At 36.7% G+C, this 17,743-nt stretch overlaps 2 protein-coding genes across 2 annotated transcripts in view; one reads left to right on the plus strand and one right to left on the minus strand.

Moving 5' to 3' along the window:
• Positions 1 to 156: 156 nt before the first annotated feature.
• LOC124541668 (DNA/RNA-binding protein KIN17) lies at positions 157 to 8,489 on the plus strand. Its single transcript, XM_047119595.1, has 7 exons — positions 157 to 679; positions 1,405 to 1,597; positions 4,730 to 4,874; positions 5,600 to 5,759; positions 6,468 to 6,627; positions 7,581 to 7,703; positions 8,368 to 8,489. The coding sequence occupies exons 1-7, from the start codon at positions 375 to 377 to the stop codon at positions 8,443 to 8,445; spliced, it is 1,164 nt and encodes a 387-aa protein (XP_046975551.1). The 5' UTR covers positions 157 to 374; the 3' UTR covers positions 8,446 to 8,489.
• Positions 8,490 to 9,573: 1,084 nt separating this feature from the next.
• Positions 9,574 to 17,743, minus strand: part of LOC124541728 (unextended protein-like) — a 53,133-nt gene continuing 44,963 nt past the window's right edge. Inside the window, exons 9-14 of the mRNA XM_047119664.1 lie at positions 16,463 to 16,605; positions 15,527 to 15,653; positions 14,799 to 14,928; positions 13,659 to 13,755; positions 12,982 to 13,050; positions 9,574 to 11,252 (exon numbers count right to left, since the gene is read on the minus strand). Coding sequence (XP_046975620.1) covers positions 11,154 to 11,252; positions 12,982 to 13,050; positions 13,659 to 13,755; positions 14,799 to 14,928; positions 15,527 to 15,653; positions 16,463 to 16,605 — 665 coding nt within the window. The 3' untranslated portion in view covers positions 9,574 to 11,153. The remainder of the gene's footprint in view (positions 11,253 to 12,981; positions 13,051 to 13,658; positions 13,756 to 14,798; positions 14,929 to 15,526; positions 15,654 to 16,462; positions 16,606 to 17,743) is intronic.

Raw genomic sequence — 17,743 nt, forward strand, 5'->3', positions numbered from 1 at the left:
ACGTTACCTTATCTTAAACTGGTAAAATATTATTCATATATCCGTATAAATATTCAAATCTAATATAATAGTTGTATACTCTGTGCTAATATTGGTTAATACAATTGCAACACTCTATGACATTAGAAATTTGACACTGACAGTGATTGATTCGTATATTTTCCTTATATCGTTTGTGTTGAATGTTGTGACGTTAAATTGTTTCATTAAATATATATTTCAATCAATACAAACAGTTTATCAGACATAAGAAACTTTTACAACATATATTTAGAAAAAACAAACACTGATATCAATTTAGTTTTACTATAACAACAGCTTCAAATATTGTGTACAATAATTTCTAAGTTAGTAAAAAACAAATAAATACCAAAATGGGTAAAGCAGAAGTAGGCACTCCGAAGTACATTGCGAACAAAATGAAAGCCAAAGGGCTCCAGAAGCTCCGATGGTACTGCCAAATGTGTCAGAAACAATGTCGTGATGAGAACGGGTTCAAATGCCACACAATGTCGGAGTCACATCAGAGACAGTTACTGCTGTTCGCTGACAACGCTTCCAAGTACATCGACGAGTTCTCCAGGGAGTTTAGCGATGGCTACCTTGAGTTATTAAAGCGTCAGTTCGGAACTAAACGGGTACACGCGAATAAAGTGTACCAAGATTATATAGCCAATCGGTAATTATCTTTATATTACCTGCCTGACTTACCTTGCCTGATTACCTGGTAGTGACAGAGAATCAGATTTTTTTTTTTGTTTGAAGTTATACTTCAAAACAAATCAGCATAGGTTTAGAGCTTAGTAAAGTTATGCGTTTGCATATGTCTCAAATAAACTGTAATCATCGTCTCCCATGATATCACCTCAGGGGTGAATTAAAAAAGTGGCACATCTCTTTCTTCCTTACTCGAACTATTTTAATTTATATACATAATAAATAAAATGTAATCCTCACATTGTGAGGAAGGCCTTGAGCATGGATGTGGATGGATAACGATGGATGGATTGTGTGATAGACAATATGGTTAGAAAGAATGTAACTTGTGAGATGAAGTCTGACAAAGAAGTATGGAAGGAGAAGACATGCTGTGCCGACCCCAAATAAAATTGGGATAAGGGCAGGAGAATGATGAGAATGATAATTAAATAAAATCTAAATTAGTACATCAATTTAGATTAAGTGTGAATATGTAACGATGATGTTACTTTCGTATTTATATTATTAGTACCAATGCAATTAGATCTGTCTTCTATCAAAGTCCATTGCTAATCTATTTAGTTATTTAAAGTAATAAATCATCATCAGCCCTTTTTTGTCCACTGCTGGACATAGGCCTCTCCAAGTGCACGCCCCTGTGGTCTTTCTCTGGCTACTCTTAAATATTATGTTTTATTATTTCAGCGACCACTTACACATGAACGCGACACAATGGGAGACACTGACGGAGTTTGTGAAGTGGCTCGGTAGAGAGGGCAAGTGCACGGTCGATGAAACAGAAAAGGGATGGTTCGTCACATACGTAGACAGAGACCCCGCTACGATTGCCGCACAACAAGCTAAGGTTAAGAAAGAGAAGCTGGATAAGGATGATCAGGTATTAAATTTGGTAGTAATTATTTTTTTTGTCTTCTCTTAAATGTGTATGTAATGTATTCATAATTCATATAATTTAAAAAATGAATGAATGAAATGAATGAATGAATGAAATATACTTTATTGTACACCAAGCAAAGTACATAAAATTTTAAAACAGAAAAAAAAAAAACAATGTTATAGAGTATACAATCGGCGACCTTATCGCTAGAAGAGCGATCTCTTCCAGGCAACCGGTTGGCATAGGACATTATAATAAATAAATAAATTTAGGGTGGAGGTGTACTATAATACAAACATAATAAAGTAGTAAAAATAATACATACATATATAATGAGAAAATACACACATAACTAGTAAGAAAAACATACACACAATTTTAAAATAAATGAGGATTGGAGGAGGAGAAAGGTAAGGGATGAAAATACGATTTCAAGTATCAATATAATATTCGAAAATGCGACGTTTAAATATTTCAAGGGATTTAGCTCGACGTACCGCTAAGGGCAAGGAGTTCCATAAGCGTGCTGCGTTAATTGTAAAAGATTTTGAGTAACAAGTTGAAGAGTGAGAAGGGATACTCAAAATTAAATTATCCTCGGAGCGCAGAGAGCAACAATGAGAAGCGCCAAGGAACTTAAATCTCTCTTTTAAATAAAGAGGAACTTTTGGATTGAATAGGATACAGTAAAGAAATGATAGAATACGAGTATTCCTGCGAAGGCGGACTGGAAGCCACTTGAGCTTTTTGCGAAATTCAGAAACATGGTCATATTTGCGAAGCCCAAATATGAACCGTATACAGAGATTTTGAATGCGCTCAAGTTTATTTAGTTTCTCCTCGTTTAAATCGAGATAACATACGTCGGCATAATCTAAGATTGGTAATAGGAGAGTTTGTGCTAACGTAATTTTGGTAGGTATGGGCAAAAAGTTTTGTAACCTACGCAGAGAACCAATCGCCGAAAACATCTTTCTACTCACTTCGGTAACCTGCGGAATCCATGATAACGTTTTATCAAAGATTATGCCCAAGTTTTTGACCTTGTCTTCAAAAGGAATAAGAACTCCATCAAATTTCACAGGTGGTAGATTAGTCCAATCAATTTTCGGTAATAACTTTTGACTACCAATTATAATGGCCTGCGACTTAGTTGAATTAACTGTTAGACCATGGGTTTTACTCCAATGAGAAATGTGTGCTAAGTCATTGTTGATTATGCTTATTGAGTTTGGTAAGTCATTTACTTGCGACGTTAGGTATAGCTGAAGATCATCAGCATACAGGTGGTAGAGAGAAGATAGATGTTTAGTTATGGAGTTAATAAATATTGAAAATAAAAGAGGGGACAACACGCCACCTTGGGGGACGCCAGCATTTAGTACACACCAGTTGGAATAATTATCGTTAACACGTATACGTTGCCGACGCCCGTCCAAGTAACAATGAAACCAGTCAATTACTTTAGGAGATATGTTAAGAGACCTTAAGAAAGCCAGCAGAATATCATAGTCAACACTGTTAAACGCATTGCTGAAGTCCAACAATGTCAACACAGTCACCCGCTGCTTATCCATACCAAAACGAATGTCATCGGTAATTTTGACTAATGCAGTAGTCGTGCTGTGACCATGACGAAAGCCGGATTGGAAAGGATTTAAAAGATTATTTTTGGAAAGGTATAAGCTTAACTGTTGATGTACCAGTCGCTCTAGGACTTTAGAGAGGAAAGGGAGAATAGATATTGGACGATAATCAGTAACACAGGAAGGGTTGGGTTTTTTAGGTATAGGAATCACTTGAGCATCTTTCCATGCAGAGGGAAATTTACCCGTGGTTATAGAGTGATTAAGAATGGACGTGATTATAGGTGTCAAAAGGTCAAGGATAGGAATGATCATCTTGCGACTAATGCAGTCAGAACCAACAGCATTAGAGTTGATACTTAAGATGTTTCTCTTAACATCAAAATGCTTCGTAACTAGTAAATGTAAACTCAAATTGCCTTTTTCAATAGGAGCATTACACTTACTTTTTAATATTTAAATGTAACTAACACTGGTTCAGATAAGAAATGATCCTGTCCTGAGAAGAACCAATGAAAGCAACTCGACAGGTCAATTATGTTGTTACTTATGTTTCCTATTTTGAAATATAATATAAGTTTGTCATAATGGTATATGTCTTTATAAATAATACTTGGCAGTCATTAACAATGTTATAAAATAAAACCATTATTTTCCTATGTAACTGTTGATTATGAGTAGTAAGGGAATCTGCAGCCATGTGATAATTGCTTATGTATAACATTAGTAAAGTAAAGTAACATCCTGTAAATTTCCCACTGCTGGTATAGGCCTCCTCTTTCATTAAGGAGAAGGTTAGGAACATATTCTACCACGCTGCTCCAATGCGGCTTAGTGGAATACACATGTGGCAGAATTTCTATGAAATTAGACACATGCAGCTTTCCTCATGATGTTTTACTTCACCGCTGAGCATGACATGATTTATAAACACAAACTAAGCACATGAATATTCAGTGGCGCTTGCCTGGGCTTGAACCCGCAATCATCGGTTAAGATGCCCGCGTTCTTATCACTGGGCCATCTCAGCTCTCATGTATAACATTAGAATGTGGCTTATTTGTTATTATTTTGCCACATTCACATAGTTCCCTCGCTAGTGTTTCTTTTTGCACATAATCAAATTCTGTAGGAAAGATAGAGAGATAGATATAGGTTAATATGTAATAAATATACTAAATAAATAAATATGAGACAACATCACATACATTACTCTGATCCCAATGTAAGTAGCTTAAGCACTTGTGTTATGGAAATCAGAAGTAACGACGGTTCCACAAACACCCAGACCCAAGACAACGTAGAAAACTAATGGTAATCTACATCGACTCGGCCGGGAATCGAACCCGGGATCTCAGAGTGGCGTACCCATGAAAACCGGTGTACACACCACTCGACCATGGACTTCGTCAAAGTCAAAGTCACAAAATATTCCTCCATGGGACTCCTGCCAGGGCTAACATATATTTTAATCGATACCAGCGTCGTTTATAGAGTTGACACGATATCTCAAATTAGTAATAGATCAATTTCACATTATTTACAGGAAAGGATGTTAGAATTTATACAACGGCAAGTAGAGAAGGGTAAAAAAGAGTCGTCTCAAGCCGAACCGTCGTATACAGAGTTCAAACGAGAGAGCAGTCAGGAGCGACTCACTTTGAATCTCAACTTGAAACGGAAGCCTGAAGGTATTGATCTTTAATATTACAATTCTATTCTGGTGGGCAAAGCCTCAAAAGATGTAGGAGAATTATAAATGAGTAGAGTAACCGTACAATAACGGCCTATAAATTTCCCACTGCTGGGCTAAAGCGTTCTCCCTTTTATAGGAGACGGTTTCAAGCTTATTTCACAGCTCCAATATTTTAATTTCACTTCCAAATTCCGATAACAGTTTCGTCGTCGTTCGAAACGTCATAGTGTCGCAAATCCACAGCGAGTGTCAGAGAGCAACCAGCTCTCGGCCGATGGTGTCGCGACAGTTCGCCGTCAGATGTCGTTCATTTGGCTTTTCTGCTCCTATGGTTGGAATGGAGTATATCTGTAACTTGTAATACATGAAGTTATTTTGTATGTTTATATTTATATTTCATTTATTCTATGTACTGTGAGTGTATATCCACTTATAAGATGGCAAAATTGAATAAAACTAGCTATAACGGATTTGAATCGCGTATATTAATTATTTTTGACATCCCGATGTTTCGAGCATTTAACAGCGTTCGTGGTCACGGATAGACCCGACCCGGCGATTCAAATCCGTTTATTTATATGTATAACTAGTTTTATTTAAATGTGTAATAATCGCGAAAATTTAAGACAACATTATAGCTAAATTGATGGTCCATCTGTATATTGAAAAGAAATCTACTCAAACTCAAAGAATGATACTAAAAGCTCAATTTTAACTCAGTTCTCGCAGATATAAAGCCGGATCCAGTAACGAAGATAGCATTCAACGCCAAAGTAAAGGATGAGACGTCGTTCAAGAAACCAAAAACGGAGAAAAGCAAACAGTCCGCTTTGGACGAAATAATGGCGATGCAGGAGCGTGCGAAAGAGAGAGCGAATAGGTTAGACAAGAATGCATATATATCGGTTACATAAGTAACTACTGTGTGTAGTAGTAGTACTTTACAATATTTTACAATATATTTGATTATTCAAATTTAGCGTATTTTCGTCCTCAGGTTGTAACTTACAGAATTTGTCACATTTCTAATAGTCATAATTTAATTTTTTTATTTGATATTTATAGTCTACCTCAATGGCGTAGCTAGATGAGGAAGGGCCCCGATGCATAGAAAAAGAACCGGCCCTCACCCCCTTTTTCTCATCCCTCTTTAACTAACAATTACCCTTTAAAATTATAGATACCAAATAAGTAATCTTGTGCGCAGGGTCGTGATTTTCTAGCTTCAGAAGCTTAAGGTATAGTTTAGAGGGCCCCCTGAACTCCGGGGCCCAACGATAACTACGCCACTGGTCGACCTCCGTGGTCGAGTAGTGTGTACACCAGTTTTCCCGGCCGAGTTGATGTAGAAAAAGTTATCAGTTATATTATAGAAAACTATTAGTTTTCTATATTGTCTTGGATCTGGGTGTTTGTGATGCCGTCGTTACGTCTGACTTTCCACAACACAAGTGCGTTAGCTACTTACATTGGGATCAGAGTAATGTATGTGATGTTGTCCAATATTTATTTATTTAAGACCCTATGAACACATGAAAACGTCAGACAGTTAAATAGTAATTGTTTATGAGAGAATGTTCGTTTACAGAAAAGACTACTGGCTGACCGAGGGTATAATCGTGAAGATTGTCACCAAGTCGCTCGGGGACAAGTTCTACAAGCGCAAGGCGGTCGTCGAGCGCGTCGTCGACAAGTACGCCGCGCACGTGAGGCTGACTGACGAGCCCGTCAAACTCAAACTAGATCAGGTATTTATATTGCAGGAGAAACTACTTACAGGTTAACCTCCACAGAAGAAATTATGGGGGGGGGGATGTGGGAACTGCTAGCGTCCAGACTGAGAAATACATTTTTTTGCTGGGCTAAGGCCTCAATTTGTGGAGAATGTTTTGAGCATATTCTAGCATACTGCTCCCACAAAAATATGGGGGGGGGGGTATGTGGGATCTGCTGGCGCCCAGGCACAGAAATACATTACAATGTTCTTGCTGGGCTAAGGCCTCCATTTGTGGAGAATGTTTTGAGCATATTCTACCCAGTGGCGTTAATAGGGCGGTGCCACTGGTGCCCAGGCACAGGGCGTAGACTCTGGGGAGAGGGGCGCAAGAATAGAATACTTACATAATACTAGATCATTGAAAACATACATCGCGCTAATTTTTTTTGCAGCGCACGAGCGTGTTTGTGTTTAGTGTTTATCGTTAATGGGCATTTGAACCTCCGTTTAAGTTTTAGTGAGTGAGTCAGTAAAATAAGCAAAGGGTCTGCTTAAATAGGGCTCAGTTATAGAAGCTCGCACAGGGCGCAGAAAAGTCTATATACGGCATTGATTCTACCACGCTGCTTCGATGTGGCTATGGCAATTAAACACATGCAGGTTTCCTCACGATGTTTTCCTTCACCGCCGAGCACGTGATGAATTATAAACGCAAATTGAGCACATGAATATTTAGTGCTGCTTGCCGTTTGAACCCGCATTTATCGGTTACGATGCACGCTTTCTAACCACTGGGCCATCATTGCTTTTACATGCTAACGTGACGTAGATCAGGTAAGCCTGTATCATCAACTTACTGATCTTAACTTAACTTGGAAGGAAGGATATTTCTTTTTACACCTAAATCTGCAACTGCCCCTAACACAGACGAACCCGTGTGCGAAAACTAGCATTGAAATATATGTTTTGTTGTTTTATGTACAGAACCACGTGGAAACCGTGATCCCGTCGCCGGGCCGGGCCGTCCGGTTCGTGAACGGCGCCTATCGCGGGCAGACCGGCCTGCTGAAGTCGCTCAACACCGACGAATTCTGCTGCGATGTCGAGGTCAGTTCCTTGCATTAATTAATTCACATCTCTAATTAATTGAAAGACACGAGTCGTAGCAATGATGTTCTAGTAAACAGATATGTTATTAACGCGCAAAAAGTGAAGACTAGAAAACGTCCTAATTGGGACGTTTGCCTTTAGTCGTTTTACGTAGTAATACGTTATAATACATCATAATTACGTAGTAATACGTTTTGCGTAATTAAAACATCTAGTTATCCCTTTCACTTATTGTTTTTACCAAGCTATCCTTTTTACTTTTAAAGAAATGTAAAAATAAACTAAAATAAACGATCCCCGGCGCGGCACACTTTTTTCTGTTGTTTAGTATGGATATAACATATCTGTTAATTAGAATATCGTTGAGTCGTAGACAAGAACTGAACTTTATTTCTGTTACATTACTTGACATAATCTGTGGTAGATGGACAAGACATAATATAACAATTTTCTTCACGGTGCAAGAAAAGTGTTAAAAAGAATTGTTAGCTGTAATAGTCATCTGTGGGCCGAATAGCGTTCTGAAGATTACAAACATACAGATGGACATAAATAATATTTATATTCGTTAAATTTACAAATAGTCACATTATTTTAAACAGACAGACACTTTAATTATACTATTATATATATAGATAATAAATATAAACTTTTTTTTCAGATTTCCGAGGGCTTACTAACAGGGAGATTGGTGAAGGGCGTTCAATATGAAGACATCAGCAAATTGGCCTCGTTATGAAGATTTCTAATGAAAATAATAATAAAGTATATTATTAAAATATATATTTTTTCATTATTTTTTTATTGTTGGCAATACCAAACAGTATTGCCATAATAGTACATTATTTTTATACTTCTAATCATTGAGAAAAACATTTTAAATTAACTTATATATTTATGTAATATTTATAGCGAGCAACTTGGTTGGTAAGAGAAAGCAAGTGCATGTACATCGACGCGTCAAATTGACGAATATATTAGGTCATATGATATTACAAGTTATTACGTTTGTGTAAAGATCATATTCACATGAGAAATAGATATTGATAATTTGGTATAGCGTACTCAATTCGGATGTGATCGGTTTTACGAATTTTGCCGATGCGACATCTAAGTTGTGTCGTACTATAGTCTGTTCTGGAGCAGTTTTCAGTAGTTGATTTCATTGCTTTTGATGTGTTTAAACATTGGTGTCTCACAAGGATCAAATGTAGGTCCTTTTTTATTTCTTATATATATGAATGATCTTCCTTTCTATGTTAAAGGTATTTTTGATATTATATCAAAGTTGACAACAAAACCTAATTGTAACGAACGTAATCAGTGCATTAACACTAATACACTTTTATTTTGCAACAAATAATTTAGTATTGAGTGCTAAATAAGAAAATGTATCATTTTACTCAACCTTGTATTTCGAGAAAGCTAAAATATAATATAGTATCATACTATAATCATCATTATGTATTGCAACAGCGAAAAATCAGTGAAATAATTTATCGACCCAAATCGAACTTGAAATACTTGAAAACAAAACAATATCTTGGTGGTAGGGCTTTCTGCAAGCCTGTCTGGGTAAGTACCACCCACTCATCAGTTATTCTACCGCCAAATAACAGTACTCAGTATTGTTGTGTTCCGGTTGAAGGGTGAGCGAGCCAGTGTAACTACAGGCACAAGGGATATAACATCTTAGTTCCCAAGGTTGGTGACGCATTGACGATGTAAGGAATAGTTAATATTTCTTATAGCGTCATTGTCTATGGGTGATGGTGACAACCATCAAGTGGCCCATATGCTCGTCCAAAAATAACAAAGTGATTGTTTTACATTAGTAAGGATTATATAAGGAAAAGAAAAAACTTCATTGCACCATATATATATTTATTATAAATGTGACATTGTAAAACCGTATATTTGGTACAGAATAAATATATTTAAACACCTTTTAAATAAATGTTAAAATACGAATGTTAAAGTTTAAAATATTCGAAATTTAAATTACATTGACAGCTGTCACGTTGTCAATCAATGTTGCCATAAAACTACGATTACTCATAAAAGGTTAAAAAATACTTATTAGGTAGATTGGGATTTTTAAACAGAGAAGCACCGGTTTTTTTTTAATATAATAAGGCACGATTTGGACAAGGAACACAGTGCATTCAGACATTATATAATTTACTCTAATCTACAAAAGAATCAACAATGTTATAATGAAGTTTTTTATAAATGTTTCGATAAAAATAGATTTATCTATAATTGCACAATTTTTTAAATCACTTTGTGATTATAACACGATGCATTATATATTTAAAAGTATAGGTTATAAAAGAGCAATGTCATTTAAAAAATGAACGAATGTATGACAAATTTGAAGATGGATGGAATTTGTACGATTGAATCTTTTTTTTATAATCTATAGTAACATTCATATACTACAAATATTTCATATACTATATAAACTGCTTAAACAACGATCAGCAATGTATAAAAAAATGTAAATTAAACACGTAATTAGGGATGTGGTGACATATCTGCGTTTCAATTAAAAAAAAAAAGATTTTACAGATAAAAAATAGCTAAAAAACATTTTTAAAGGCTTATACACGTTGGGCCAACACTGTCATTGGCGTCTACAATCAGCTGTTTTGTGCACGCTTCAAAGAATCGTTGCTCTATACATATACCCTATTTAGGTATTGTGATATTGTTCAAGAGTGTATATACAAATTTGAGTTATGTTGGTTGCCTTAATATAGCCGTGACCTCCATGGCTGAGTCGATATAAAAAAAGTTTTCTACGTTGTCTTGGGTCTGGGTGTTTGTGGTGCCGTCGTTACTTCTGATTTTCCACAACACAAGTGCTTTAGCTACTCACATTGGGATCAGAGTAATGTATGTGATGTTGTCCAATATTTATTATTAGTTTTTTTCAAGTAATTATGCATAGATTCGCGTTATTACTCGTATGATACACTCTGTAGAATATATTTAATCGGTTGCGTAAAATTGGTAACCAATGCCCAATGAAGAACGCCAACGTGTACATTTATTAAACATAAAACAACCCAACATTGGCCCAAATTGTTGGCCCAACGTGTACCGGTTTCGTAGTTTAGGATTAAAATTATTTGATACAATAATATGTGATGTTTTCGAATTTTACAGATTAAAAAAAAACGCAAGAAACGTCTCCCGCATACAGAGGCGAACGAATGTTGCCATATATAAAAAAAAAAACACGAAATAAGTACTGTAATCTCCTAAGCCTACTCCTAAAGCTAAATTGTTAACGCAACAAATGCACATTAAATACTAACAGAAAAAAAAAAACTTACGTAAAATTGAAAAATATTTTATACGATATTAAGCTTTCACCGCGAAATTGTCATAAATTTTAGTTATGGCAGTGTTGCCCGTCGTCTTATATAATATTTTTTAGTTTTACTTCTTCAGGAGTTTCTCTTCTTCAGGATTCTTCTCGAACTTGCCGCGAGCTTTGAACTTCGAGTTGGTATTTGGGCTGGCTGATATCGGTGTTGACTGAAATTAAAAAAAAAATACACATTACATCAACAGCCTGAAAATTTTCCACTACTACACCAAAGCCTCCTCTTCCTTTGCGAAGAACGTTTGTTTATCACGATGCTCCAATGAGGGTTGGTGGATAAACATTGGTACATTTTATATTTATAATTAGACACGTGCAGTTTTCCTCACGATGTTTTCCTTCAACGCCGAGCACGGAATGAATCATAAGCTCAAATTAAGCACATGAAAATTCAGCGGTGCTTGCCTGGGCTTGAACCCGCAATCATCGGTTAACATCATTCAAATTACATCATTCAAATAACTACACGTACACACTACATTTTACAACGCTTAAAACTATAAAACATTATAATCATAAATAAATCAGCTAAAACACACTAATTTTTTTTTTGCTTACGCTTCTCCCAAGTACTGTCACATATGCATGATACATACATGTCACATTGAAAAAGTTCCACACCATTCTTTGAGCCAGCCGACTATACTTTTTCTTTACCAATATATCTATACATATAATAAAATTGGAGTGTCTGTTTGTAATATTAAAATAGCCCCTTTTCACTCACCGCATATGTATACACGGTACATACACTTATACAGTACAAAATAACATTTTTACAATTTTTGTCGGTCTGTCTGTATGTCTGTTTGTTCCGGCTAATCTGTGGAACGGCTGGACCGACTTTCACTGGCAGATAACTGATATAATAGGAAGTAACTTAGGCTACGATATATATATTTTTTAATTCAAAAGCGTACAAGGACGCGGCCACAGCTATTCATATCAATAAGAATCATAATAATTATTATTAATACACGGCGATACCTACCTTGTATCGTTAATATCTAGTTTTAGGAACATCCAATGTCTGATAGCATGAAAAACAAATATGTTTTTGAATATAACATACAATTCACAAACTACAAAACGCAGCTACTTATGATAGTAAATAAAAAACCCTTCTTAAAAAACGCCTTTAGTATAAGTTTTATCTATATTGGTTTAGTAACTTTTCAATTAGAAGTTAATTACAAAAAATAAATCATTAATTATATAATGGATAGCCACTGTATATATAAATATATAGACGATAAAAAAGCGTGCAGTTATAATATCCCGACTTCCAATATTACATATTAAATTGTGTTTAACTAACATGACTGTATTTTTAAATATTGAAAAAGCTTACAACAACAAACTACAACAGCCTGTAAATTCCCACAGCTGGGCTAAAGGCCTCCACTCCCTTTGAGGAGAAGGTTTGGAACATATTGCACCAAGCTGTTCCAAACTTGTCACATGCAGGTTTCCTCACGATGTTTTTTAAACGCTTAAATTGTGATTTTTTTCCGGTTTTTAATTCGGTAGAATCTGCATTCCCAACCGGTGGTATCTTCACTTAACATAGTTGTTAAATAATCCAAAAGTGTAAAAGTCTAATTGAATATGTGCCGTATATGTACATAGGTATTAAAGTAAACAGTAAAGTTACATATTCTATGACTAAAATATTTCACATCTGCGTATCTCATATTCTTTGGCATATATCATGTATAAAAGTCAGAGTGTCTGTCAAGTGCGTCACAGTCCGTATAATTGTACCGTCTCGTTAGTAAATCGTGAACCAGTTAGTGACTTTCATGATCCTCTACACAAACCCAGCAACAAATATATTTTGGTTTCGTTAATTTTTGATGAATACAGTAACAATAATGTTACCTGCTTAGACGGTGACTTCTCGTTTTGATTCTCAACGATTTCATCCAGCTTGTCGCCTTCACGGAGAAGCTGGAACAATATATACATATATATTAATATGCTATCGTTATATAATCGACCCTCATGCCCTAATGGCCAGTGTAAGTCACTGAAAACCCAGCAAAATCAGATATTTCCCTGTTCTATATTTTTTTATTCAAGTGGCTGGCAGAAAAAATGGGCCATCAAATGGTAACTAACACCCAAAATATTGCTGCGTGGCGGTAGAATGCCTGACGATTAGAAAGAAACGCCTGGAGTTAGGCTCGGGTTCACATCACAGGACACTAATTACTGTCAATAATTGTAAATCTGTTTATTTGAAAAGAGCAACTATGCTAGTTTCTTGCCGTTTCTTCTCGCTAGAAGCTGCTTTCCGAAACGGTGGCAGTATTTAATTGTTGACGATTCAAAAACGCTTCATTGTGATAAACTTCACAATGAAGCGTTTTTGAATTGAATAAAATTTATTTGATTTGATTGGGTGGTACCTACTCAAACGGTTTGCTCAACGCTCCATCACTAAAAAGACTTGATCGATAATGCTTGCCCAAAATTCGAACTGGCAATCTTCTTTAAGATACATATATTCTGTGCACTAGAACATCTCGGATATATAATAAATGTAAAATGGCTACCTTGTCGACTTCCGGTTCGATTTGCTCGTTGGTGCCGCCCTTGTTGAGCGCGCCCTTCTCCATCAGCGTGGCGCGCTTGGCCGCTAAGTACATCGATCTGAAATAAGTATAAGTAAATTTTAAATTAAGATCATTTTAATCATTACATATGATCTTTCAAATTAGATATAAAATAGATAAAGAATCGAGAAGGACCAGTGGTTAGAACGCGTGCATCTTAACCGATGGTTGCGGATTCAAACCCAGGCAAGCACCGCTGATTCGTGCTTAATTTGTCTTTATAATTCATCTCGTGCTCAGCGGTGAAGGAAAAGAAATTTCATAGAAATTCTGTCACATGTGTATTCCACCAACCCGCATTGGAACAGCGTGGTGGTATATGTTCCAAACCTTCTCCTTAAAGGGAGAGGAGGCCTTTAGCCCAGCAGGGGGAATTTACAAGCTGTTGTTGTTCAAATTACGCAACGGATTTTGATGGGATTTTTTTAATCGATAGTGATTCCAGAGAAGTGTTTTTGTATATAATACATAAACACTGATAATTTTTGAAGTATCTAATGTGATGTCGTAAATAAACTAATTCTGTAGTATATTTAGTATCTGCTTTGTACCCGTGCCTAGCCAAGATGGGTTGCTAGTAGTATATATACTAACATAATATTTGATAACTAATAATACCAAATGTAATTATAAATTCCGACAGCAGCTTTACCAACATTTGTGTTAACAAAGTTTGATTATTTAATACCACAGATTTGGATGCCATGTCAATTCAAGGTCAAACTCATATAATTGACTTTTTTTTAAAAAAAAACCAACTCAAATGCGTTGGGGGTGAAATAATTTCTTCAAATTCGCATGAAACCACCCTTTTCATAATATTATTCAACAAAAAAATAATCGTTCAAATTGTTTTATAATCGACGGAGATATTGCGTAGAAAAAAGTTCATCCCCAATTTTCCACCCATGGGCGTTGTTTTATTTATTAAATTTAAATGGGACTTTGTTCAAATCGGTTCATAATTGGCGGAGTTGCCGTAACAAACATAGAAAAAAAAACATACGGGTCGAATTGAGACCTCCTTTTTTGAAGTCGGTTGATAAGGTAGTTTGGTAGGTGATAAGGTGTGGTCCATACCTCTTGATGGTGAGGTAGTATAGCTCGGCGATGGCGCGCACGGAGTAGTCCGGCACGAAGGTGTGGCGCAGCATGGAGTCCATATTCAGGTTCTGCAGGGAGCCCAGCGTGGACGGCGCGGGGGACTCGGCTGGAAGCAGACCGCAAGGTCAAATATGCTAGCTGCCTGTAAATATCCCTTCTCCCATTGTGGAGGGTAGGTATCATTCCTTGATACCTCAACAGGGATTGGTGGATACAAATGTTGCCAATTTTCACTCGACACTTGCAAATATCTATTAGAACTGTCTATATATGAGTCGAGATGGCCCAGCGGTTAGAACGCGTGCATCTTAACCGATGATTGCGGGTTCAAACCCAAGTAAGCACCGCTATATATGTGTGCTTAATTTGTGTTTATAATTCATCTCGTGCTCGGCGGTAAAGGAAAACATCGCGAGGAAACCTACATGTGTCTAATTGCATCGAAATTCTGCCACATGTGCTTTCCACTAACCCGCTTTGGAACAGCGTGGTGGTATATGTTCCAACCCTCTCCATAATGGAAGAGGAGGCCTTAGCCCAGCAGTGGGAAATTTACGGGCTGTTACTTTTTTTTTACTGTCTATATAAACCATGTCATAAGGCATCAATTAGATATCTAATAAATAAATTACTTTAGTAGAATGAGATGTTTTGTTTAATTTAAATCGTTTTCATAATATAATTAGTGAACTAATTGCACTCACCAAGACCAACATTCTGAGTCAAAGCCTGCACTCCGAAGTACGTGAATGGTCCAGCTTCGAAGACCAGGTTCTCCCGCCCCACTGTCACCTCTACGCGACCCTCTAGGATCAGCACGAAGTAATCCACCTGGAAAATGGGGGAGGCCGTTGAAATACAATCGGAATTTCACATAACAAAAAACAAGTAGGGTGGTACTTTCCTTGGCTATAAATAAATTATGAAAGCCTATATAAACTAATATATTTAAATATTTGTATTTTGAATCATGAAAGCGCATTATTATATTATATTTAACTTTAAAGTCACGTGACCTAAAACGCGAGCAGCCATGTTGTGACGTCAGATAGGCAATAATCATTTCAATATCATGTGGCACTTTGAAAAAAAAAACCAACAATTTATGGACTTTTAATGCTAGTATTTGTACATCACACTCCAACGATCGTGATTGTAATTCTTTATTTTCACAAAAACACAAAATATTTAACAGTTAACGTTGAATGAGTGCCAGTCGTACGTACGCAACTGCTGTTTTTACCAATATGACGTCACCAAAATGATTGACAGCGTTTTTATGGAAATAAAAAAGATAAAATTTAAATTAATTTTAGGGCAAGAAAACGTGTTTACTTCGACGAATTATGTTGTTTTGATTTATGATCTTAGGAAAATTAACATTTTCAAAATAAACATTGTTAAATATTCTTTTTTTTAAACAAATATGTCCAATATATCACATACGTTACTCTGATCCCAATGTAAGTAGCTGAAGCACTTGTGTTGTGGAAAATCAGAAGTAACGATACCACAAACACCCAGACCCAAGACAACGTAGAAAACTAATGAACTTTTTCTACATCGACTCATAGCGTACCCGTGTAAACCGGTGTACACAATCGACCACGGAGGTCCTATAACATGGAATCCCAACTCACCGGTTTCCCCTCCTGGAAGACGTATCTCTTGGGGTCGTTCTTGTCCTCGTCACCGCGAAGTTTGATGTGCTGGATGACATCTTGCTTGAGCAGACGACGCAGCACCGTCTCCGATATCATGTCAGCGCGGAACGGATCCACACCTGGAAAGTGACAATTATATTAATAGAATTAAAACAAGAGCAATTTGGCGCCTATAGCACAGAGATGGCCCAGTGGTTAGAACGCGTGCATCTTAACCGATGATTGCGGGTTCAAATCCAGGCAAGCACCACTATATATATGTGCTTAATCTGTGTTTATCATCTCGTGCTCGGCGGTGAAGGAAAACATCGTAAGGAAATGTGCATGTGTCTAATTTTATACAGACTACAAATAACCAGCATTGGAACAGCGTGGTGGAATACGTTCCAAACCCTCTCCTTAATGGAAGAGGAGGCCTTATCTCAGCAGTGGGAAATGTACAGGTTGTTACTTTTACTTTACTAGCACTAGTTTCGGATCAATCCTGATCTTTTGACCCCAAATTAATTAAGAAATTACTAATATTCTTATTAGCCCCTCTTTTTAGGCTAACCACTTATGCCAGGAATGGGGATGACAAATAAAGTTGAAGGGATAAATATGATTATTAGTAATTCTTCAACATAATTGCTTTTACACTTAAATGGAAAAATCCCGAAGTTTGGTCCCAAAAAATTTCCTTCCTTAAGGAACTTTACAATTTATCCAGCGATACTCCATATGCAAATTTGAGTTGGATACCAATGTGTCCAAATTCCATTTAAGCAACGGTTTTCCCAAATGAACAAGTCTCCTCAAGAGTTGATGGGACGTTGTCTGGCATTGGGACGATTTACAGACTAGCTACTAGGATCAAAGGAGCGACTGAGCCTAGCATAGGGAGGATTTACAGACTAGCTACTAGGATCAAAGGAGCGACTGGGTCTAGTACTGGGAGGAGTTACAGACTAGCTACTAGGATCAAAGGAGCGACTGGGCCTATTATTGGGAGTATTTGCAGACTAGCTACTAGGATCAAAGGAGCGACTGAGCCTAGCATTGGGAGGATTTACAGACTAGCTACTAGGATCAAAGGAGCGACTGGGCCTAGTATTGGGAGGAGTTGCAGACTAGCTACTAGGATCAAAGGAGCGACTGAGCCTAGCATTGGGAGGATTTACAGACTAGCTACTAGGATCAAAGGAGCGACTGGGCCTATTATTGGGAGTATTTGCAGACTAGCTACTAGGATCACAGGAGCGACTGGGCCTAGTATTG

The sequence above is a fragment of the Vanessa cardui genome, chromosome 28 (assembly GCF_905220365.1).
Source record: "Vanessa cardui chromosome 28, ilVanCard2.1, whole genome shotgun sequence".
NCBI classification, from domain to species: Eukaryota; Metazoa; Arthropoda; class Insecta; order Lepidoptera; family Nymphalidae; genus Vanessa; species Vanessa cardui.